This window comes from Calliphora vicina, chromosome 5, assembly GCF_958450345.1.
Source record: "Calliphora vicina chromosome 5, idCalVici1.1, whole genome shotgun sequence".
In the NCBI taxonomy this organism is placed as follows: Eukaryota; Metazoa; Arthropoda; class Insecta; order Diptera; family Calliphoridae; genus Calliphora; species Calliphora vicina.
In genome coordinates this window covers 81,772,028-81,798,153 of record NC_088784.1, presented here as the reverse complement: position 1 = coordinate 81,798,153, position 26,126 = coordinate 81,772,028, and the positions used below count along the sequence as shown (strand labels likewise).

Sequence of the window (26,126 nt, the reverse complement as noted above, 5' to 3'; positions counted from 1 at the left end):
ATTACAAACGGAATGACAAACTTATATATACCCTTCTCACGAAGGTGAAGGGTATAAAAATCGGAGTCGATATAGCCATGTCAGTCTGTATGTTGAAATCAACTTCCCGTATCCCCAAAATAACTTACATACATGATTCATACATCAATATATCGAGAATTCGCCCGACATGATTGCTATTTAAAATCGAGACAATCAGCCCACAAATGACTGAGGAAAAAACCAGGAAAACCTCTGCCCTCTAAGCCGGACACCTTTTTCAGAATGTCATCCACTCTGCTGTTTATACTTTCCGAAATTTGCTGAAGTTTTTGGTCTGTCGCTCTAAAAGTTTCTTGAAATTTCTCTCCCATATCGACAACCTCGATTTTTGACTTATTTTTAAACAAAAATTTTTTTTTACCAAATTTTGTTCCTCCAATTATTTTTCTAGACCGCTCTCTAAGCCGGACACCTTTTTCTCAATGTCATACACTCTGCTATTTATAAATATCGAAATTTGCTGAAGTTTCTCGCCTGTAGCTCTAGAAGTTTCATGAAATTTCATTTCCATATCGGCTAACAGCTTCTCGTTGTTGGCTATAGAAGTATCTTGCAATTTAATTTCCATTATTTTACTTTCTTCTTTAACTTCAGCAAGAAGTTTCTCGTTGTTGAGCTTAGAAGTTTCTGGAATTTCAGCAAGAAGTTTCTCGTTGTTGGCTTTAGAAGTTTCTTGAACTTTATAAAATTTCCTTGAGTGGTTCTACTTTAAGCTCTTCAAACGACTTGTCGTTTCGGAACTTTTTTTCCTCTGCCAAAAGCTATCGAAAAATCGATGGCAAAATATCGATTGCTAAATCGACCCACACTAATGTACATAAATTTATTCCTACTTATATTTGTTTATATTTTATAATGTCGCATTAGTATGCTTTCATTTGCAATAAAATTCATTAATTTATTTATTTGAGTTCCAAATTTCCAAGAAGAATTGTGAAATAAGTTTCAGAAATTGCAAACAAAAAAAAAATTATTTGTCAATAATATTTTTCTAAATTAAAGCTATTTTTGTACTATGGAATATTCTTATATAACAAAATCAAATATTTTAAAATCAAGGTCTCCCTGAATTAATACACATTTTGATCATTATTAAACCGTTATACAATAACGACAAATATCAATGACGCGACTCAATTAAATCCATATAATATATCACAGTGCCTATATGATCGAGAACATTCTGTTTACCTTCATAAAAAATCACATGAAATTTATAGGAATTTTTTGGAAACGGTACCGGTATTAGACTCACATCTAAGTATAAATTTCTAGCAATTATAGGACCCTGAAATTACAAAATAAGAAATAAATAAAATTGATATTAAATTCACTCTTGACCACACCTACCGTATAAGGACATGAATGATTAATATTTGTATATTGTTTTAAAATTTTCATTAGTAAATTTGAATAGGCTCCAGGTAATCTATGAACGTACCATTTACACACATTTTCGGTTACATTGAACAAAAATGGTTTAAATATGTTAGCACTGTTGCGAACGAATAAGGCCATATTGAACTGAAAAATTGAGAAAAATAAAGAATAAATAGAAAATTGAGAAAGAAGCTTTTAAAAGCTTTCTATCGGTTATATTTATAATTAATAAGTTTAATATGTCTATATTTACCGATATATTATGTAACTGATCACGTGCATGTACCTCCATCATTCCAACACTTTTATACCGATTTATAGCTTTAAGTCTGCATGTATAGTTATCATAGACATATTTTAAATTTCCAAAACATTCAATTTTAACAGTTTTCATATACCTGCCACTATTGATGGACTACAATAAAATTTACAGAAAGAAGCCTGATTTTTAATTTTATAAAAACAAATTAACAGAATTTACCGTAATGAAAAGTCCAAAAACCACAATAAAAATTAAGCGACAAACCATATTTCGATAAAGAATATCAACCATTAGAATAGCACAGAGCTAAAAATATAATGAAAATGTTCTACAAACATACAAAATGTTTAAAAAATATTTAATTATATAATTAAACTAATTAGTGTTTCTAAGTTATTTTTAATTGATGATATTTACACAAATATTAATGTTTTAATTAGGTAACAATATTTTTCTTTTCTACAAAATTCTACTAAAATTACTTTACACTAATTAGATTATTAAATATACATTTGTTACAGCGATTGTAAAAAATGCAGTGCAATACAACAGAGTATTATTGGTTTTAGTTTCAATATATTTTTTATAGAAATTGATCGAGAATTTTGTCAAAGTTACCGCTGATTTGCGCTAGGTGATTAATTTGACAAAATTGTTCAAAACTATGGATAAATACACACAGTTCAGAAACTCTCCAGTCAAACATCTAACTCAGTTGTCAAATACCTAAATAGTGAAAATGTACTAGTAAAAAAAATGTGAAAACAAAAAAAACACTCGTATGTATGATTTGTTTGAGTTTTTTTCTTCAATATTTTTAAATATAATTAATGTGCTGTTTTTCTATAGCAAACGAGTGTTTTGAGTGGACGTTTTACATGCATTTTTTCTGTTTGTTCCAATAACACTCGTTCGCTATTGAAAAACAGCACATACAATTTTCTTTAAATTTTTTACAACAAACCACATTAAACATAATTGGTCAATTCACAAGGCCTCTTATCATGTCATATTGTCATAATGTCCTAATATTTCACAATGGTTTTTATTGTTTTTAAAGCAAAAAATGTCCTAAAATAATACTACTTTGTATTATTTATTGTGTTATCGTAGCCAACCAGCAGAGACCTGCGCCGAATGCCTAAGAGTCGGTTAAGCCGAGATGCCGAGTCGTGATATATTAGCACATTATGACAATATGACTGATAAGAGACCTTGTGAAGTGAACAAATATATCAGCATTATATAATGAACAATGCTATATTAAATATTAAAATAATTCAGTATTAAATACGAATAAAAACAAGTAAAAGTGATAATAATTTTGCCGTATCTGATATATCCACAAAAATATAATACGAACTGCCATTGTTGTGCATTTTATATAAAAACTTATTATTTCACTTAATGAGTCGATGGCCTTCAGTCAGTCTGTCTGGCTGGTTGTTCATGTCAACCTTGTCCGCAAAGTACAGACCGCAATTTTGAAGATATTTCGATTCATTATTTCACCAAGCCCACATACAAATGTCTTCCCGAAATTGGATTTTATCGGTCACAACTACTTAATTTATATAAGTATCTACACAAATTTCACTTAATTTTATGATGATCGGTACATAATTAGTCATTCCTCCCATATATCCCGTTTAAGAAAATAACTTTAACTATAAAAATGTTGGTATTCACATAAAATTCAACATATTGCGATTATGGCGATCGGTCCATAATTAGTCATAGCTCCCATATAAAGCCAACTTCCGAAAATCATTCACGAAAATAAATTATAGAAATTAAAAAAGAAAATGTTTTTGTATTTTATGATTTCTATGTAGATTAACCGGTTTTATCGTACCTAATTCTCTTTCTACAACCAATATTTCGATATGTTAGAAACGGAATGATCCTCATGTTTCTGGTGGAGAAAATAAAAATGTTTTTATTAAATATTATTTAAACGTTTATTTATTTATCGAATCTGCCTTACTTAGGCCTGACAATAAGTAATAAAATATTATAACTAAAATTAAAACTAAATGCTCTCTGACGGGAGCGTTGAGGTTCATATGGGCCACATCTTAGCGAGGTGGTAGATCGGTTCTACGAAGTCTTGATCTTGTTTGGGTCTGTGTGAGATGTCTTGCAATGCTCTCTGACGGGAGCGTTGATGTTCATATGGGCCACATCTTAGCGGGGTGGTAGATCGGTTCTACGAAGTCTTGATCTTGTTTGGGTCTGTGTGAGATGTCTTGCAAGTGGGTTCGGGTGGTTCCGCAATTTCATGATGTATTTCTCACAGACATTCATGAATTCATCTTTAACTAACGGTACTTGTAGGTCTCTATGGATGTTCTTATTTCTTATGTACCAAGGTGCACCTGTCATTGTCCTAAGAATTCTCGATTGGGCCCTCTGTATAAGTTCAATACTGAAATTATTGGCCGTTCCCCACAATTGAATTCCATGTGTCCAGATTGGTTTTAAAACACATTTATACAAGATGACTTTATAGTCAAGGCTTAATTTTGATTGGTGATTGAGTAACCAGTGAAGGCTAGAGGCTCTTAACTTCATGTGACGCCAAGTAAGTCGTCTATCCAAGTGAATACAAAGGTATGTAACAGTATCTGTCTGTGGAATATTTATGTTATTTAGTGTGATAGGTGGACAGTCACCCTTTCTGAGAGTAAATGTGATGTGTTTACTTTTGAGTTCATTTACTCGTATTCTCCAGTTATTCAACCATATCTCCACGGGTCTTAGATAATTGGCCAATTTCGTAGAAGCTACCTGTGGATCTGCATGTGAGCTAAGACTTACCATATCAGCAGCGAATGTTGTTATGGTAAGTCTATCACACACAGGCAAGTCAGAAGTATATATCAAATAAAGTGTTGGTCCGAAAACACTTCCCTGTGGAAAACCAGCATTAATTTCATAATTTCCTGTTACATAATCGCAATATTTCACTCTAAAAACTCGGTCTGATATGTATGACTCCAGCAATCGATGCGTACATGGTGGCAGTAGACACTTAATTTTGTGATTTAACCCCTCATGCCACAACTTGACGAAGGCCTGGGCGATGTCCTAAAAGAAAGCATAGCAGTATTTTTTATTTTCAAAAGATTTTCTGATCTCTCCAGTCAATCGATTAACTTGTTCAATGGTTCCATCTTGTTCACGAAAACCAAATTGATGTACTGTGATAATATTTTGGTTATTTAAGTATGGCATAATTTTACATTGCAATATTTTCTCAAATAACTTTGATATGCATGGCAGTAGACTTATAGGTCTGTATAAAGATGGCATTATTAAATCTTTTCCTGGTTTAGGTATCATTATGATCTGAGCTCTTTTCCAATTTGTTGGGAAAACGCCTAGTCTAATGATAGCAGAAAACAATACAGATAGCACGATCATAGCTATCTAAACAAAGGGCTCTCTTCAGTCTTCTAGTAGCGATGGACAGCCTCTGCGTTGCAGCAGGTGCTCTATTTTCTTGCCACTCTCTTCTAAGCTTTCTTTTTTCGAGAAGCAATCGTTCAATATCTGAATTGGAAATATGCATTTTTGGCTTTCTAGAGATCTCGATCCTTAAATGATCCAGAGCCGAAGTTTCTCCAAAAAAATCTCTTATGAGAAGTGAAAAGGAGGTAGTAAAATTTGGTTCTTTGAGTTTTCCTAAAAAGAAAAGAAGGCAACATATTAAAAACATAAAATTTCCCAGGAATTTTTTAATTTGTTTCTTTACAAACCTTGCCATGAAAATTTCGGAACGTATAAAAAAAAATCTGCCAAATCGATCCAGCCATTCTCAAGTGATGTCATTACATACATGGACCATTTAATTTTTATATATATATAAATTCATATGTAGATAGAAGAAGATTGCTTAAGTTTGCTTTTATATAAAAATGTTTTGAGATGCGTATGATTAATATGAATTCATGTAAAATTTTACGAAATTGTTTAACGCTTTCATGGATTTCAATTTATTTAAAATTTTCTTGATATTTTTGAATAGAAAATATTTTAATGAATATAAACCTGCATAAAATTAATTAAAATTTGTTTCAAATATAAATCAAAAACAAGTAAGAGAGCTATATTCGGATGTGCCGAATCTTATATACCCTTCACTAAATTACACTTCAAAATAAAAATTTTAAATATTTTTAGGTAAACAAATTTTTTTTTTTCTAAAGTTCTTTTTTCTCATTTTTTGGAAAAAAATATTTTCGAATTTTTTTTTAAATTTAAAAAATAATTTTTTTGGTTTTTAATTTTTTTTTAATATTTAGCGAAAAAAAAATGTTGGTTAAACATTTTTTTTTCGATTTTGACCCATTACTATGGGTTTATATACATACGTCGTTGCAAAGGTCTTTGAAATATCTATCATTAGATATCCATATTGTCTATATAAAATGACTTAGTAATCCATATATTGATAAAAAATCGATGTTGTCCTGGTTTTTCCTTATATCTCTAATTTTCTCGATTTTAAAATGCAACCGAGCCGGAAGATTTCCGGAGATATTGATGTATGAATCGTGTATGTAACAGATAGACAGACGGACCGACAGACAGACGGACATGGCTTAATCGACTCCGCTATCTATAAGGATCCAGAATATATATACTTTATACGGTCGGAAAATTATATTCTGGAAATAGCGAAGGTGAAGAGTATCTTCGTATGCAACTACAAAACATCGTTCGTGTGATAAGAAAAAAAATAAAATATTTTAGTAAAATTCTCCAAAATGTTTGATTTTTTCATGAACTCTACCACTCGTGTTAAGAACATACAATTACGTTTTATTGAAGATGTGTAAATAATATGAAGTGAACTATTAATCAGCTTTCCTGAAAATAAAAAAAAAACACAATTTTACACAACCAACGCAATTTAGCCATCGATTTCTTGATTTGGAAACGCGTAATACGTTTTCATTATGAAGCCACTTCAATACTTGAAATAAATTATAATTTCTTTATTTTTTAACATTCATTCAAAACCGTTTCAATTCAAATATTTGTCACATATTGAACTGGTTCCAATTATTTCATAATTAAATCAAGTATTCATTTGCTCAAAAGCTAAATTTCTTGATATTTTCTATTGAATTTTGAATTTTGAGTTTTGAATTTGATTATTTTGACAATTGAATATACAATTTTCGTTATTGGTTGAATTTCAAACACAAAAATTATTGAATAGATAATTTTCGTTATTGAAAACACATTTTTGTTATTTTTTGTGTTTCAATTACGAAAATTATTTATTCAATAATTTTAGTATAATTAATAATACTTAGTTCTAAAATGCAAAAAGTAAATGAATAATGTAAAAAAAAATTTTGTACCGCAAGGTGTCAAACTGACAGCGAACATTGTCAATTTTTCAGCATCTTGTAGGTTATTTACAGTACCAGTACATAATTTTATGCTGATATAAATCAGATACGTGTAAAATTACTACAACAATATTTAATCAGTATCATTGACGAGTCTCAATTAAATCCATATAATACGACACAGTTCCTATTTGTTCAAGTATATTCTGAAGACCCTCATAAAAAATCACATGAAATTTATATGAATTTTTTGGCAACTTCACCGGTACTAGACTCGTGTCCAAATATAAATTCTTTGCGATTATAGCGCCCTGAAATTGAAATATAAGATAAATAGAATTAATTATAAAGTAGTTTTACCCAGCACACTTACCGTATAAGGACACGAATGATTGATGTTTGTAAATTGTTTTAAAACTTTCATTATTATAGTTACATACGATCCAGGTGATCTGCGATTATACCATCTGCACAAGTTCTCGGTTACATTAAAGAGAAATGGTTTAAATACATTAGCACTATTGCGAACAAATAAGGCTAAATTAAACTAAAAGTAGAGAAATAGAGCGAAAAGTTTTTGTAAATAAAATTTATAGTTTTTTGGGGATTTTAATTTTTATGAAGTCCAACAAATATTTTGACAATGAGTGAAATATTGTCAAGAAAGTTCAATCTCAACATTTATGTACTTACCGATATATTACGCAATGGATTACGAGCATGTACCTCCATCATTCCAACTGTCTTATAACGATTTATAGCTTTAAGGCGGCATGTATGGTTACCATAAACATATTTCAAATTTCCAGTACAATCAATTTTAACAGTTTTCAAATACACAGTAGTATATATGGGCTACAACGGAATATAAATCATATATATTTTTTATTTATTTTAAAATTTTACAAAACTTACCGTGATGAAAATTCCAAAAATAACCGCAATGAATAATATTAAGCGCCACAACATATTTCTATTAGCTGGGGGGATCGCGAAAAGTCACAAATATTCTATAGCTACGCATGAATATACATTTGTTTAATGTTTGTTAATGTTTTTAATGTTCATTAATTGCGTTTATTGTAATTTATTTTTAATTAAGCTTTTTGATTAGCTTTATAATAAGTTTTACATTTATTTCTAATTACATTTAGGCATATTGAATAACTTAAATACTAAATACATTTTCGGTGCGTAAACAAATTACAAATATTATCCAATGTATTTAGAATTATCTAGCATATTTTATAGAGCAGCATAATTCCCCAATTGTTGTACATTATGCCGTACAGTGGGCATCGATCGCAAATTAATGGTAATGAATATATCTATATATACTACCATTAAAATATTAGAAAAAAGAGAGGTGTACCCGAGGTGTCCCAATTTGAGGACCAGTGGCCGCGTCCAAGGTGGTCCCATGAGGCCCAAATTCAAAATTTAAACTCGAAAACACTTCTTCTTTGCGCATATGAAATTTCATTCAAACCAGACTAACAGTTTTAAAGTCACATATTTATTTCCCTTTTCCATGTCTTCCGATCAGTATAAAATTTGCACCAAGGTTAGACCTATTGAATAGTAGACACAATTTTTCAACAAGATCGGTCTAGAACTCTCTGAGTTAGAGGGGGTCAAAATTTTACATTTTGGCCAAACAGGTGTTTTTTCTCATCCATGTAACTTATTACTTATTGTTCTTAGCAAAATGTTTTGTCTTTTATATCTTATTAGAACGACAATTACGTACACAATTCGATTATTTTACATTGAATTACAAAAGTAATTATTTAATGGCTAAAATTTCAAAAAAAACTTAAAAAATGCATTTTTCCCTTGTAAATGCACCTCAAAACTAAATCGAAAGTCGGCAAGGGTTGCCCTTCTTAGAACAAGCTAAACATTTTTTGGTGGTATTTCAGCGGGTACCGTTTCAACATTTCAAAGAATTTAATTCTAAGGGGCACTCTCATTCTGCATCGATCGTAGCAAATAGTAGTCGGAAGGGCTAAGTTATGGACTGCAAGACGGGTGAGGCAAAACTTTTCAATCACTTCTTTCTAAATAGTTTTTAAAATGTATTGAAACAGGTTGCCTAGCGTTGTCATGATGGGATATAACGGTTTCATGTCTGGCTGTATATTCTCGGCATTTTTCGGCCAATGCTCGCTTCAAGCGAATATTTTGCGTCGGTACAGTTACCCTGTGATGGTCTGGCCAGATTTCTGCAGCTCATAATAGACTGGAACTTTTTGGTCATACCAAATACAAAGAATTACCTTAGCGCCATGGATTATTGGCTTTGGAATCGATTCTGCTGGTTGGCCGGGCTTCACATACGATCTCTTGTCCTTCGGATTATCGTACTGGATCCATTTTGAATCGCAAGTAGCGATTATAGCGTTCAATCATCATTTCGGACATGTGAAATCGTCTTTCAAGGTCTCTCTTTTGAAATTGCTGGTTGAGTAGAACCAAAGCTCTTGTTAAGTTTGACAACAAACATCCAAATCTCCAATTCTTGCTCTTCAAAATTTTTTGGCTGGATGGGCAATCTTTATATTCCGGGTTAAAATCGCCACCTCTGGACCGAAGAAAACATCTCTGTAATGTTGAAGTCGATGTAGCACATCAACACACGCTTTGGTGGGCAATCGGTGTACTTTATCGGCACTAGTTTCAAGTTAAAGAAATAAAGCAAAACTTCCCACTTATGAGGTTTTGTTGGTATAAAATTCGACATTTAAAAACTTTGTTGCTTTCGCTTTAATGTTCACATCGGAAAGATAAAGTAGACATAGTAGTTTACATCAACATATAGACAAATTATGTTTCCCTTTCAATATCAAGTTTCTATTGACGTTCCAACATGCATAGAAATCTGAGCTGTAGTTTATAATTTACATATTTATTACGATTTATGTTGCTTTTAACATCACTGTATAGTGTGACTATTTAGCTTTACAAATTTATTTAATAGAAGTAAGACGGCTGTGCCGACTCTTATATACCCTCCACCATTATAATACGGGCAGCGATTTTTTGTTTCGTATAAATTTTTTGGAAATCGAATAATTTAGACTAAATTATCTGACCAAACATCCGAAATATCAAAGTAAAGGTAGGATCACACGATTGCCGCAATGCACCAATTATTGGTCTATTTTATACGTCAATCGTGTGATTTCACAACTCATTGGCTCATATGTCAAACCACAACAATATTGTGCTTATTTGACCCAATCAAATGCAACACTGGTGCGGCAATCATGTGAATGCTTGATAGGCAACATGCACCAATAAAAAAGTTAAAAATACAACAATATTTATTGTGTTCTAGTGCGGCAATCAAAGAAGACAATTAGCGCCAATATTCATTTTTGTAAAAGAAATATTCTTTTTGTGAGCCACTCTTTGACCCACATACATCTTTTAACATTTCTTTATTAATTATTTTATACGATAATTAAGGCCGACGCAATTTTCTTTTTTTATTTAACAAATAATTTTTTCACAATTAGATTTTTTTACATTTATGTAAACAAAACAAAATTTAACATCTAGACAACAGCTGTTTCTCTGAGTTGCCGCAAACTAGAACAATCGTGTGACTGGAATGCGACAATTATTGCCACTATATCGCTTTGCGCCAATTAACGACAATCAAATTTATATAAAATGAGGCAATCATGTGACTGCAGAGAATTTGATTGGGCCCCAATTCAGCACAATAAAAATTGTATTAAATTGGTGCATTGCGGCAATCGTGTGATCCTACCTTAACACTGAATTCGATGAACAATAAATACTCTGTGCTTTTTTTACTGAATGAGTGAAAGTCTCTTAAAAAAACTGATTTTTACAATATTTTCAAATTTTTATATTTATCTAACCAGAGCACCCTGACGTCAAAGTTTTTCAAAAAATTATAAACGATGACTTCAGAAAATATAATTGTTTAGCAAAATGGCAATAGATGACAATAAACTATGTTTTAACCCTCTAACCGTCAAGGCTGCTTTTAGGCGGGTATGTTAAATGTATGTAATACTGCTTAATTAGGTTATTTTTCCCATTATAACGGTAAATATGTGTAAAGAGACAAACAATTTATTTATTGTGATAAACAAGAACGTGCACTTGTCTTTTGTTTGTTTTTATTCCAACGTTTTCTTTTTTTTAACAATAACCTGGTATATTATTTTACCTCGAAATAAAATTGACCGGTTAGAGGATTAAAGACTATAGAAAATGTTGTTAGTAAACTAACCACCAAACCGCAAAGAGTTATGTTCAAACGATGTATTTAGCCCATCCATACCTATTTCCCTCGAGGGCCTATAGTGCCATCAACAGACAGATGGACGGACATAGCTAGATCTTCTTAGAATTTCATATGGACCCATAATATATAGTTTTTGATTCAACGACCATTATTTCGATTTGCCACAAATGGAGTGACAAACTCAATATACCCCCCATATTTTTTGATGGTGGGTATTTCATTATTATTACTGTAACGCATGATTGTAAATGGTTTAATTACGCATTTACTTTTAATTTTGTAATTAATATTTGTCTATGAACTATCAACAACTATCTATGTAGTTTTTACAATAACCCTGTTTAAAGAACTCGTTATGTACTTCCGAAAAGTTTTAATATTATGTCTCGTTTATTGCGTAGTAAGTCTATAATTTAATATACATCAATAATTTAACACTATTTAAATGTCTTAATAGTTTTCTACATATGCAGCTATGTATTTCAAGACAACAAAACTGGAATGTGCTCCAAGTCCCAAGTATTTCAGTAATCATTCCTGTTATATGAAGGCGATTAATCGATATAAAACATCAGGTTTTATGGTGACTTTTATTAAAAATGTACTAAGAAATATTTCCGTAAGTAGAAATAGTTATTATTTGAAATATAATGCACTTGGGCGATATTAGTTTTAACAGTGGGACAAAGTCAAAATAATTTGTAAATAAATCTGCATTTCTATCTGGGTAATTCAATAAGATCACTTAGAAGCGGCGCTGTGGGAACTCAAAGTATGGCAAAAAATTTAAACGCGAATTGTAAAGGTCTTAATATAGTTTTAAATTCCTATATTAGTCTTATAAAAAGATATTTGCTTAAAATTTGTTTGTGAGTAATTTTCGGAAGCTTAGGGCCTATGACTTATCGTCAAGAGGTATTTGAGAAGTACCACTAACCAACCTTGGTAATTTCTAATTAAAAATATCACAATTGAATATTTAACTTTTGTTTTTCTAGGTAAATGTTGGATTATATGCACGTAATGATGCCAATATTTATAAACCTTATTTAGTTAATTTCACCTCAAATGTATGCAAATTTATGGATAAAAAAGCATCCGGACTTTATTTAAATTCTTTTATGAATATTTTAAAAACCTTTTCCAATGTTAATCATTCATGTCCTTTTAAGGTAAGCGTCAGCAAAATAAAATTAGACAAATTTTTATTATTTTTTTTAATAAATAAATTTATTTTTTGTTTTAGGGTTATTTAATTGCGAATAATCTAAGCCTGGATGTAAAACATATGCCACTACCACCATTACCTTTAAATTCATATAAATTGTTATTAATATTTTATGAAGGTTATCCCTTGGACTATATGGGAACGGTGTCACTATATACAGATTTGATTAACAGTAAAAAATAATATATTATTGTAAATTTCTGTGCTAAAATTTGGAATAATAAAGTGTGTATTTTGGCATAATTCATTGATTTTTAATAGATATGATTTTGGTTAACTAATGATGGATAAAATACCAAAAAAAATATACCTGTAATGAAGTGCTATAAATCTGGTACAGCAAAGGAATTATATTATATAAAAAGGTCCAGAAATTTCAAAATGTCTCAGCATCTGTTAAGATTTAATTAACAATTTTCGAATCCCAAATCTAGCTATACAAAATTATAAAATTTGTCAAGAAAATCTACTAGCAAAAGGGCCTATCACTTTTTAATATGTTACAGTAGATACAAAAAACTTAAGAAAATTAAAAGTGTTGTGGTTACAAATATGATTTCTTTAATAAAGTCGTTATTTTCAAAAATAGAAAGCTAAAATTTGGAAGAGACGTGTTCCCTGATGCGCTGCACAGTGGGGTAGAATCGAAATTTTTTGGAAATAAATCTGGCATTTTTAAACGACTGGTCAGATCGGATTTTAATTTGACGTGGAGGTTTAAGTAACTAAAATGGAATCTACAACTGCGTGTGGCGCTATGGGGGCTCAAAGTAGGGTATATTCGACATGTTAAATGTTTAAACACGTGCCATTTTTTTGTTTTCCATCCGATTTCAAAGACTTTATATTCGGCTAAGCCTTGAAAAAACAAATTTTTTTGTTTAGATAAGTTAATTTTTAGTCTTACAAAAAAAATTGAAGTCAATATCTCAATATTCCACTTTTAAAACTCAGTCTTTCAAAAATATTGCACATTTTCAGATTTTTTTGGTAAATATTCTTAATATTTTATTCAACAACAAGTCAATGGGTTTAACTTAGTCACATTTTATATTAAAATATGAAAAAGTGAAATTTTTTTTGAAGGACTGAGTTTTAAAAGTGGCTTATTATACCCTTCACCTTCGTGAGAAGGGTATATATAAGTTTGTCATTCCGTTTGTAATTTCTACATTTTTCATTTCCGACCCTATAAAGTATATATATTCTGTCCGTCTGTCTTTCTGTCTGTTATAATCAATTTTCTGAAGACCCCAGATATCTTCGGCATCCAAATCTTCAACAATTCTGTCAGACATGCTTTCGAGAATTTTGCTATTTAAAATCAGCAAAATCGGTCCACAAATGGCTGAGATATGATGAAAACACCAAGACAACCTCGATTTTTGACCTATTTTTGACCAATATCTGGATTACTAAGACATTAATATAGACAATATGGATATCTAATGATAGATATTTCAAAGACATTTGCAACGACGTATATAAGACCATAGTAAGTTGGACCTACAATGAGTCAAAATCGGAAAAAAAAATTTTAACCCGAATTTTTTAAAAAAAAAAAAAAATTAAAAAAACAAAAAAAAAAAATTTAAAATTGAAAAAACAAAAAAAAAAAATTTTTAAAATTTAAAAAAAAAAAATTTAAATTTAAAATAACAATCGAAAAAATTTTTTTCCCAAAAAATTTAAAAATAACTGGAAAAAAAATTTAATTTTGTTCACCTAAAAATATTTAAAATTTTGAAGTATAATTTGGTGAAGGGTATATAAGATTCGGCACAGCCGAATATAGCACTCTTACTTGTTTTTGAATCTAATTGAGATAAATTTTATTTGTAAGACCAAAATTAAATTATCTAAACAAAAAATATTAGTTCGGAATAAAAGTGGATCAAATTGTTCCTAATATTTGCAATCCTATTAAAATTTTGATACAAATTTTAGTTTTAGTAACTCAATAAATATATAATATGTAATAAAATCTTTATTTATTAACAAAAATCAATGAAATTTTCAACGTTTTTTAAATTTGGCATTCTAAATAAAAAAAAGTGTAAAAAAACTTGCCAAAAGGTCAAAGAGAATACCACAACTCCTAAAAAATTGAGCGAAAATCCCAAAATGCTTTGTTGATAAATAGGGAACATATCAAGGTTTCCAAAGCTGCTTTCCATTTTCTGATCCAAAATTTGGGATTTTAGAATATGTAGCCCAATATTGAAATTTTTATAGAAAATAGGTCAATTTCCGAAGGGCGTAAGGCCGACATATTCGAAAAATAGAACATATTTTTTACACCAAACTGTTTCTTGTAAAGATATCTTACAGAAAATCATAAAATTGTTATATATTCTTAAAGAATTTTTTTTTTTAATAAAAAAAAGAGTTAAGTCACTTTTTCGCCAAAAAAACAGCAAAAATTTACTATTTTTTTAAATCGTTTATTTTTGGATTCATTATTGATAATGCACTAAGATCATTTGTATATAATTGGTAATTTAGTTGTCAAACTAACAAACAAATTCGAAAAATTCCATTCGGTCCAAAATAGCCCTATATTATAAAAAAAGCGGAAATATCTGGTGAACTGCATTAGAGAAATCCGTAAAACTCTGAAGGACTTATTTCGTTATGTAGTTGTTTGAAAACGTGCCCGATTTGATAAGCTATTTTCAAATATTTGTAGAACAATAATTGTGAAAGAATAAGTTTAGTACGGTTGTATTCCTTTCCACTGTAAGAAGTTTAGATAAAACAAGTAAGAGAGCTATATTCGGCTGTGCCGAGTTTTATATACCCTTCACCAAATTATACTTCAAAATAAAAATATTAAATATTTTTAGGTAAACAAAATTTATTTTTTTTTAAAGTTGTTTTTTTTATTTTTTGGAAAACAAAATTTCGAATTGTTTTTTAAATTCAATTTTTTATTTTTTAAATTTTAATTTTTTTTTTTAATATTTAGTAGGGTATTCAATTAATCGGGTTTCTAGTTTAATCAGTTAGTCGAGCAAATAATTAATCGAGGTTTAGATTTATTCGGTTAATAATCGGTTAATTTAAAATTATTCGATTAACCGAATAATTTCTATTTTAATTTTAAATAGAAAATACAACAACGACTTTTATGTACAAAAACATAAAAAAAGGAATATAAGGTATTTGAGATCTGTTCTATAATCTTTCATATGGTTTTATCAGTTTTCAAAGAAGTCAATTATTTTTTTGGTGAGAGTGTTTTTTGGTTGTAAACATCAAAATTAAAATTAATTTTTTCTCATATATTTGATAAGTAAAAATATTGGTTTAACACAGATTAGAAAGATATTAACGTATACTTTTTATATTTCTGAAATCGCATGATTTGTTGAAAATTTATTTAAGAAATAGTAAAATGTCATAAAACATTCAGAGACGTTTTTCTCGAAACGACTTTTTTTGAATTATGACATTGTTGCAGCAAATGAGCGATGTGTGAGTTTTTTGGGATTTTAGTGAGATCTTCTGAAATAACCTTTTATAAAAAGAATATAATTTTACCGATTTTTTTCTTTAGATTTAATAAAACTTTTCTTGGAAAAAACTCTCTCGCTGATTGTACATGTTGGAGAAATCAAATCCACGATAAAGAATATTCATTTTTGGATTGTTTTAGATTTTGATTAATTTAATAGTTTCGTTTAGTTATGATAAAAGACTCATTTCAAAAAAAAGTTTCGTCTATACATTAACCGATTAACGGTTAATCGATTGAATACCCTAGTTGTTATACATACTCACTAATCATGTTTATTGGATGTTCAAAAAATATCTGATTTTAATTTGAAATGAAAGGGAAAAATAAATACAAAAAAATGTTTTAAAGTGCAAAAAAAAAGGAATTTACTTTAATCGGTTAATCGACACAAACATTTTTTTCCGATTTTGACCCAACTTACTATGGTCAAAAACCGATGTTGTCCTGTTTTTATACCCATGAGTGGCAAGGGTATATATAAGTTTGTCATTCCGTTTGTAATTTCCAAATTTTTCATTTGCGACCCTATAAAGTATATATATTCTGGATCGTTATATATAGCGGAATCGATATAGCCATGTCCGTCTGTCCGTCTGTGTGTTGAAATCAACTTTCCGAAGCCCCCAAATAACTTACATACACGATTCATACATCAATATCTCCGAAATTCTTCCGGCTCGGTCGCTATTTAAAATCGAGAAAATCGGTCCACAAATGGCTGAGATATAAGGAAAAAACTAGGACAACCTCGATTTTTGACCTATTTTTGACCTATATCTGGATTACTAAGTCATTAAAATAGACAATATGGATATGTAATGATAGATATTTCAAAGACCTTTGCAACGACGTATACAAGACCATAGTAAGTTGGACATACAATGGGTCAAAATCGGAAAAAAATATTTTTTAACCCGAATTTTTTTTTCATCAAAATTTTTTTTTTTCCAAAAAAATTAATTAAAGAAATTTAAAAATAAAAATTTGAAAAAACTTTTTTTAAAAAAAATTAAAAAACAATTTGGAAAAAAAAAAATTTTTTTTAAAAATTTTAAAACATTAAAAAAAAATTTTGATTTTGTTTAAATAAAAATATTTAAAAAAAAAATATTTTTAAGTATAATTTGGTGAAGGATATATAAGATTCGGCACAGCCGAATAAGCTCTCTTACTTGTTTTTTTTAATTTTTTGGAAAAAAAATTTTCGGTTTGTTTATTAAATTAAATTTTTTTTATTTTAAAAAAATTTATTTTTTTCAATTTTTTTTTTTAATATTTAGCAAAAAAAAACTTTTGGTGAAAAAAAAAATTGGGGTTAAAATTTGTGCACTGTGACTGTTTAGATCGCATCCATTGGTTTATCTTTTATGTACATGGTAACAAAATAACTCCAGATATTCAATTATAACTTATTCCTTTTTATGATTGGGGTCAGGCCGATCTTGGCTAATTTCGGCCAAACATTTTAGAATTTGATTCATTCGATACATTCGTTTTAAGCTTGAATACTTTCACAATTACTGTTCAACAAATATTCAAGAATAACAATATATATTGTGTGGGAAGTGACACATTAACTAAAACACACCCACTAATTCTGCAGATATTCTTAGATATTCTATTATAACTATTTACCTTGTGTGGGAAGTTCCATGTCCACTTGAAATTTCAATATGCAAAGTAGCCTATTGTTCCTTCCAGATATAGAGGAAGATATAGGAAGCATTTTAAGAGGATCGGCCCGGTGTTTTAGGCTCCTATAAGACAATTTTTTTTTCCGAAATTTTATTGAAATCCGCCAATTTTGCATCACCCTACCAATATACAGACTGACAGACGTACATGGCTATATCGACGCTATCTATAACGATCCAGAATATATACTTTGTGGGGTCGCAAATGAAAAATGTAGAATTTACAAACGAAATCACAAAACTGATGCCGAGCATATTGGCATCTGCGATTGATGGCAAAGGTGTACGCACAAAATATTAGAAGATTTCGTTAACAAATCGCTAAAAATAGATATATTATTCCATAGTACTTTATTTTGAAAACACTTATTTGACACTCTTGAATACTGTCTTATTTTCTTTTTTCCTACATTCTTCCTCACTGTAATTAGAATTGTAGGTTTCCTTTGTCTTACTACTTTAAAATAAATATGGAAGATAAATTGTAAGAAAAAATCTGCAAAAAATAAAAAATATTCTTTTTCTGCACCACCATAGTGGGGAGGGTATTATGCGTTTGTGCAGATGTTTGTAACGCCCAAAAATATTAGTCTAACACCCACCTTAAAGTATACCGATCGACTTAATCACTTTCTGAGTCAATTAAACGATGTCCGTCCGTCCATCCGTCTGGTCGGCTTGCTGGCTGGATGGCTGGCTGACCATGTAAACCTTGTGCGCAGAGTACAGGTCGCAATTTTTAAGATATTTCGATCAAATTTAGTACATATTACTTTTTCGGCCCAAGGACCAAGCCTATTGAAACTGGCTGAAATCGGTCCATTATTTCACCTAGTCCCCATACAAATGTCCTTCCGAAATTGGACTTTATCGGTCATAAATGTTTAATTTATAAATGTATCGCCACAAATTGCGCTCCAAATAAGTTTTATATATACAAAATTCATGTCACCAAATTTTGTTACGATCGGTCCATAATTAGTCATAGCTCCCATATAGACCCGCTTCTGAAAATCACTTTAACGTGCATAAATCGCTTAAAAATGTTGGTATACTCACAAAATTCAACATAGTAAACTTTCATATAAACATAAATCACACGACCTAATTTTGTGGTGATCGGTCCATAATTGGTCATAGCCCCCATATAAGGCCCACTTCCGAAAATCACTCAAAAATACAAATTATTGAAATTTTAAACCAAAAAATGTTTTTACTCTTTTACATAGTGTAGGGTATTATATGGTCGGGCTTGACCGACCATACTTTCTTACTTGTTATTTATTAATTTAATTATAAATATGTTGAATATTTTCAATTTTGAAAACAATTTATTGACAAACTGTATATATCCTTGGCACTCATGGCGAAGGGTATAAAAATACAAAATTTGTTCCGTTAAAATTTCAAAGGACGTGGTGGTATAGCCACCCTTTTAAGCAGAGCTATATACTGGTAATAATTTTATATAAATATTTTTAAAATTCTTTTCATATCAAAAAAAATTCAAATTTTTTTATAATAATTTTATCACTAATATTCACAATATTTCCAAAGAGGGTAAAACAAAAATATCTTTGCCATAAAATGTCATTGATTATTAACATCTAATTGTATTTATGAGACATAATTAATATGAATGGACTTTTACTTTTCTTTATCCCCTCGAAATATGCAACGGAATTGTAAAACAAAACGAAAATCAACTCAAACCAAAACAAAATTATTAATGAAATGACCCCCTTCTTTTGAAAAATGATCCAACCCCAACCAAGAAAACCAAAGTTTTTTTATTCTATTTAAACAAAAACTACGGAAAAGTGAATTATCAAAACCTTTTTCTCTTTTATATTTAACAACAAAAGAAACCCCAAGACTTTTTTTGGGCAAAATTTAAGGTGACATTATTATAAATGACAATAAATGGTTGTAATAAGAAATATATTGGGGTTGAGTGTTTAAAACGAGTATGCAACGATTTACCCCAGCTAAAAAATAAACACTCTCTTCTCAAAATTTGTGCAAAAATAAAGGACAATTATGTCAAAGATTTTTTAGCTCATTTTGGTTTGATTAGGGGGGGTGAGGAAAAGCCATTAAAAACATTTTTAAAATAAATAAAAAATTGTGAGTAAATTAAAGAGTTGCCCCATGTGCTGTCGATGTAATTATTTGAATAAAAGTTATTAAGTTTTTAGTCAAAAACTTTGTTTTCCAATATAACGTGGTCATATTCAAATACCATTTTAGAAACTAAATCTCGATCGATTTCGGAACAGGGTCTCCTTGATTCGTTATTGGCTTCAAAACATGACCAAGTCCTTTGACGCGGTATTTACATGTTGACAGAATGATGGGAAAAGCCCTTAGCTATGTCCAATACTTTGAATAAATTTATAATGTTTCAAAATAAAATCAAAAAATTTTAAAAAATTCCTCATCTTTAAGTTATACACCCTTTAATTAAATATTGTTAAAATAATATATTCATGAACAATGCAAACATTTTCTTACATTATTCTTAAACCGCAATAAGAAAATAAATGATTATCTTTTATTAATTATTTCAAATAAAGTATTTTTGTTCTGGCAACCCTCATTATTTAATATTTTCTCTTTACCATTTTAGGTACGTAACGTAATTTACAATAATGAATGGAAATATGAATGCACGTAAGTATGTACTGAGGGATGGCTGGTGAATGAAAAGTCATTACAAAATGATAATGGTTATTGCATTATAGTCAACTATGGAAGCAAAACAAAAAAAAAATAGAATAAGAAAATTATTAATAATGATAAGACAAATGAGCTGTATAAACTCAACAACCACAAAACGGAGATAGAAAATAAGTCTTCGATAAAAAAAAAACAGACAAAACCGATTATATGATACTCTACACCCGTTATGACTTTTATAAGCGTTGAGAATTGTATGTTCTGATTCATTATATAAGATTTATTCGATTTTCGATGATACCAAAGTCTAAAATTGTTCTCCGTCACCTGAAATTCAAATGCAAAATCGGATAACGATTAGATGTTGCACATTTTATTTAAAAAAATCCATATAAAATCCATCTACCCAAGTCAGAGGCTGATACCAAAAAGATATAAAATTTCATGCATATCAAAAATACCAAATTCTTCATTTAAAAAAAAATTAACGAAATCTCCAGAAATAAAAAGGGTATTATTCGAATGTAATCAATTCTAAATTTGGATTAAAAATTCTCTTTTTTAAGATTATGCCTCTTATTGGTTTGCGATTTTAAATGGCGGATTTCAATAAAATTTTAATTTCGGACACAAATTTGTCTTAAGCCTAAATTACTTGACCGATCCTCTTAAAATATTTCCTATATCTTCCTCTATATCTGGAAAGAACAATAGGCTACTATCCATTTAGAAATTTCAAATGGGCATGGCACTTCCCACACAAGGTAAATAGTTATTATGAAATATCTGGTGAACTATAATTGTGAAGCGAAATTTTTTCCAGTATCTTTGCGCTCATCTTTTCTATAAATGGGCGGAATTGGTTTAATGGGTATGGCACCACCCATATCAAGTAAACAATTACTTTAGAATATCTGCAGAATTAGTGGGAGTGTTTTAGGCCGAAGTCAAGATATTATTATATTTTACATATTTATTAAGTTTCTAAAACTAAAATTTGTATCAAAATTTTAATAGGATTGCAAATATTAGGAATAATTTGTTGATCCATTTATTTTTATTAAAATAAAATAATTTTTGGTCTTACAAAAAAAATTTCAAGTCAATATCTCAATAAGATTCAAAAATATGCCACTTTAAATCTCCGTCCTTGAAAAATATAAAGGAGTAAAAAAATTGTCAAAAGGTCAAAGAGAATCCTGCAATTCCTAACAATTGGTGCGAAAATCCCTCGGAGCTGGGAAAATACTTTGGTGATAAATAGGGAACGCATCATGGTTTCCAAAGCTGATTTCCATGGCCCAAAGTTGAAATTTTGATATAAAAAAGGGTCAAATTCCGACGGGTGTAGGGCCGTCATATTCGAAAAATAGCGCATGTTTTTTTTAGAAAAATTTTCTTCGTAAAGTTACCTTATAGCTTTTTTAGAGAACATATTATTCATGAGTTCAACATAAAACCTTATGAATGGACTTTAAAGCATTCATAAGGTTATAATACCCTACACTGAGTAAAAAAGTAAAAACATTTTTCTTTTAAAATTTCAATAATTTGTACTTTTGAGTGATTTTCGGAAATGGGCCTTATATGGGGGCTATGACCAATTATGAACCGATCACCATGAAATTAGGTCGTGTGATTTGTGTCTATATGAAAGTTTACTATGTTGAATTTTGTGAGTATACCAACATTTTTAAGTGATTTATGCACGTTAAAGTGATTTTCGGAAGCGGGTCTATATGGGAGCTATGACTAATTATGGACCGATCGTAACAAAATTTGGTGACATGAATTTTGTATATATAAAACTTATTTGGAGCGCAATTTGTGGAGATACATTTATAAATTAAAGATTTATGACCGATAAAGTCCAATTTCGGAAGGACATTTGTATGGGGGCTAGGTGATATAATGAACCGATTTCAGCCAGTTTCAATAGGCTTTGTCCTTGAGCCAAAAAAATAATATGTACCAAATTTGATCGAAATATCTTCAAAATTGCGACCTGTACTCTGCGCACAAAGTTTACATGGACAACCAGTCAGCCAGCCAACCAGACAGACGGACATCGTTTAATCGACTCAGAAAGTGATTCTAAGTCGATCGGTATACTTTAAGGTGGTGTTAGACTAATATTTTTGGGCGTTTCAAACATCTGCACAAACGCATAATACCCTCCCCACTATGGTGGTGTAGGGTATAAAAACTACTTAACGCAAACTTCACAAAATCAAATGTTATAAAAGACCAAACTTTTTATAAGATTTGTACCTTCTTCTGGTTTCATGTAACAGTATATAATAAAGGGAGCAAAATAAAGTTTATTATAAAGAGACAACATATAGGAATAATTGCAAAATCAATGCCGAGATTTCAAGGAAAACCGGGTTTTTTGTTAAATGGTTTAAAAACACTAATGAGAATGCAGAGTGGCATGAGTATCGCATATTTCAGATTGTGTAACCAGGTCTTTTAAAAGGCCAGCATAACGCATAAAAATTAGGGGGATCGGATAAAGGGACGTGCGCCCTCAAACATATTCAATATTTATTATCGAATATCTGGTTGACCATAATAGTGAGATATTCAAAGCTTTGCGTGAGTTATTTTGCTATCACCGTACATAGTTGAGAAAAACAACAGCTGAACGTAGTTTTATATTTAAAATGTGTAAATGGTAGCGAAAAATCTTAACGAATTATACACAAAAGGCATAGAAAAGAGACCCCAGATGGATTAAATTATCCGCCTTGACTCATGATCAGTAGGTACTTCATAAGAAAATCTACAGCCAGGAAGTTCAAAAGTAGGCGAAAAATCAAAACACCCTGTTAATGAAGTCCGTTATGTTGTCATAACTTTCCAATGGTGAAAACTATACAAAAAGACGCAAACACAGCGATATTCATTAATGCCTCTGAAATGCCAAAAATTGTTTTTATGTGTATCATCGTAGAAAGTAACATATATTTTCTTACTTTTTGTATTTTTTTCATTAGTTTTTCAATAAAATAACATCTTAATGTTTTTTACACCTAAACCTGCAACAATGCTCTGAGGCACTCTTCACCTTTTTACACATAGTTCCTAAACTTAATTTGCAAATTAGTTTCTGATGGCTGTTCTGAGTTTATTGTGTCATAATATCCTTAAAAATATTATTCGACAAATTTTTTTTTAGCTTTTAAAAGTTTACAGGTTAAAGGGTTGAATATATCTTAGGGAAATTTTAGGAAACTTGAAACTTCAAATATAGCTTAGCCAATTGTGACCGATTGGTAAGCGAATTTATCATCATATTACAGAAAAAGTTCTTTCGGTTCATATGTAGAATGAACTGAATGCTGAGGTCTTCTCTGGTACTTACAATATATACGCATAATAATCTAATATTATAACTAGGGGGCGGATTTTCATGCATTTATTATTGAAAAATATGCGCCTAAAATATGTTCAAAAAAATAAAAATATGACCAAAAAATTTAAAAAATATGCAGAAACATAAAATAATTAAGTATGGAATTCCAAGTGTCCAAAAAAATACACAACACTGTTGCCAGCAGTTAGAACTCTTTAAATTATACCAGGAATTAAACAATTAAAGTTCTAAAACTTTTTTTAAAATAATTTTTCTTCTGAAAAAAACGATGCACGATATATTAATTGCAATATCTAGGTATGAATACTTGTTTAAAGCCATAATCTTTAGAGCTTCTCTATTTTGATCATGCTGTAAAGTAGCATCCAACCTTAATTTTTATCTCGTAATAACCAAGCAATTAAGCAATTAGTAAATGTATCCCTTATAGAGGGAAATAATATCTGATCACTTGGCTGACTCCAATTTATATATTTTGGGTCATTTGACGTGCTATTTGTAATGCAGAGAGAAGTCAATTGGTTACTTTATACATCCCATGGAATCTAGCATAAAGACAATTATCATTTAAGTGTCTCTATGTAAACTATAGTGTCTCTAAGTTTTCCAAAATCACCAGTTTACGACAGTCTCGTAGAAATGACTGTCAGGAGCGGTAACTGTGTATGTGAATCTTTCGATAACGAAATCTCTTAAAAATCGAATTTGCAATTAAAACAAATATGAATGTTTTTCGATACATTTAATGAATTTTTGATACTTAAAAAAACTAAACTTTTTTGAAGAAAAATGTTTTGAAATGATAATTTTCAATTACTGTTAAAGCAATGAAGAACTTAATGCCAGTTTCTCGATGTCGAAAGAAGTTAGTAAATGTTATCTACTGCCCATTAATGACAAAAAATTATATTTTTATTAAAAATTGGCATAATATGCATATAAATATGCATTTTGAAGTAAAATATAACAAAATATGCATTATCAATAAAATATGCAAAAATATGCACTAACAAATCGATGCCATTTTGCAGCAAAATATGCGATTCGGATATATAATTGGTCTACATTGTATTTGGACGTTCGAGAAAAAACATGCATTTGCATATAAATCCGCCCCCTAATTATAACCCTAAAACACTCTATAATATGCTTAAAATGTTTATTATACCATAGATTAAAATGTTAATAAATAAAAATGGTAAGCATTCATTAATTTTAATATTAATTAAAAATACATTTTTCATTGATAGTACCTGACCTAATCAAAAAAAACTTTATACGCATTTTAATGCTTCACTGAATGTTCCAAACACTTAAAATCATCATTAAAATTAATTTAATTTCCCTGAATACCATCCAAAAAATAAAACAAAAGGTTTTGTAAATATTATTTATAAACAAAGCAGAAAAAACACAGTAACAAATAAATTTATTTCAATAAACGCTCGCATCAAAAAATAAAACCAAACGAAAAGTCATGACAAATGACTACAGAGAGTACGCACAGTACTTCAGTTGTTAAAAAGGTTCAAATCATCATTAATTTCAATTTATAAACAAATAAAATGCAAAAACCAAAATGAAGCGAAACCAAAAAAAAATATATGTGGAGAAAAAATTCACAACAAATGGTTGTTAAATAATGATTATAATCATTCTTAGCATTATCGTTATTATTATTTGACCTATAAAACCATTAGGAATCAAAATCCTCTTTAAATAACTCAACAGCCAAACCACAGGGATAATAAGACAATGCCAAAACACAATATAAATGAAAAGTGAAAAGGAAAAACTGCCAGCTAAAGTATCCCTAAGATAATGGTCACAAATGGTAACAAAAGAAACATTAACCTATCTGCTCTTCAGTAACATTTTGAGAAGCAAACTGTAGGAATGTATAAAATAGCAAAAGATTATTTATTCGTTTATATCAAGAGGTTATACCTTAATTTATATTACTTTATTACTTTTGGCATGTCTTCTTTCTGATGATGATACTCTTACCACAACACACAGCTGCCGCACACAACACTGGTTGATTCTAGCCATTGAAAGTATAGACGTGTTTTTTAGAATGCTAAAAATTGCGGAGAGTTAAGATGTGTTTTTTGTACGTAGCTTTTTGTTTTGACAGCTACTGTTGAATGTACGAGGGTTGAGGGAAAAATGTTCACTACTTCTAATAATTGTAAAATAAATCATTCATACCACAGCACATCAACCAAAAATTTACCTTAGGTCTGTCAGATGAGATTTTTCAGAAGTTGTAATTTTCTCTAGGCAATAAT

General features: G+C 29.8%; 2 protein-coding genes across 2 annotated transcripts in view; both read left to right on the top strand.

Annotated features, from left to right (window-relative positions):
• The window catches only part of Sema2a (Semaphorin 2a), a 329,846-nt gene that overhangs the window by 7,906 nt on the left and 295,814 nt on the right, over positions 1 to 26,126 (top strand). The window lies entirely within an intron of this gene.
• LOC135959743 (uncharacterized) lies at positions 11,017 to 12,746 on the top strand. The gene is made up of 3 exons (XM_065510772.1): positions 11,017 to 11,079; positions 12,334 to 12,507; positions 12,582 to 12,746. Exons 1-3 carry the CDS (start codon positions 11,017 to 11,019, stop codon positions 12,744 to 12,746), a joined length of 402 nt encoding a protein of 133 aa, XP_065366844.1.

What these genes read in the sequence shown, in the direction of transcription:
- LOC135959743 (XM_065510772.1), top strand. Translation starts at nt 11,017, where the DNA reads ATGGCAATAGATGACAATAAACTATGTTTTAACCCTCTAACCGTCAAG. An exon ending in TCAAGGCTGCTTTTAGGCGG is followed by an intron (nt 11,080 to 12,333) that starts GTATGTTAAATG and finishes TTGTTTTTCTAG; the next exon opens with GTAAATGTTGGATTATATGC. An exon ending in ATCATTCATGTCCTTTTAAG is followed by an intron (nt 12,508 to 12,581) that starts GTAAGCGTCAGC and finishes TTTTTGTTTTAG; the next exon opens with GGTTATTTAATTGCGAATAA.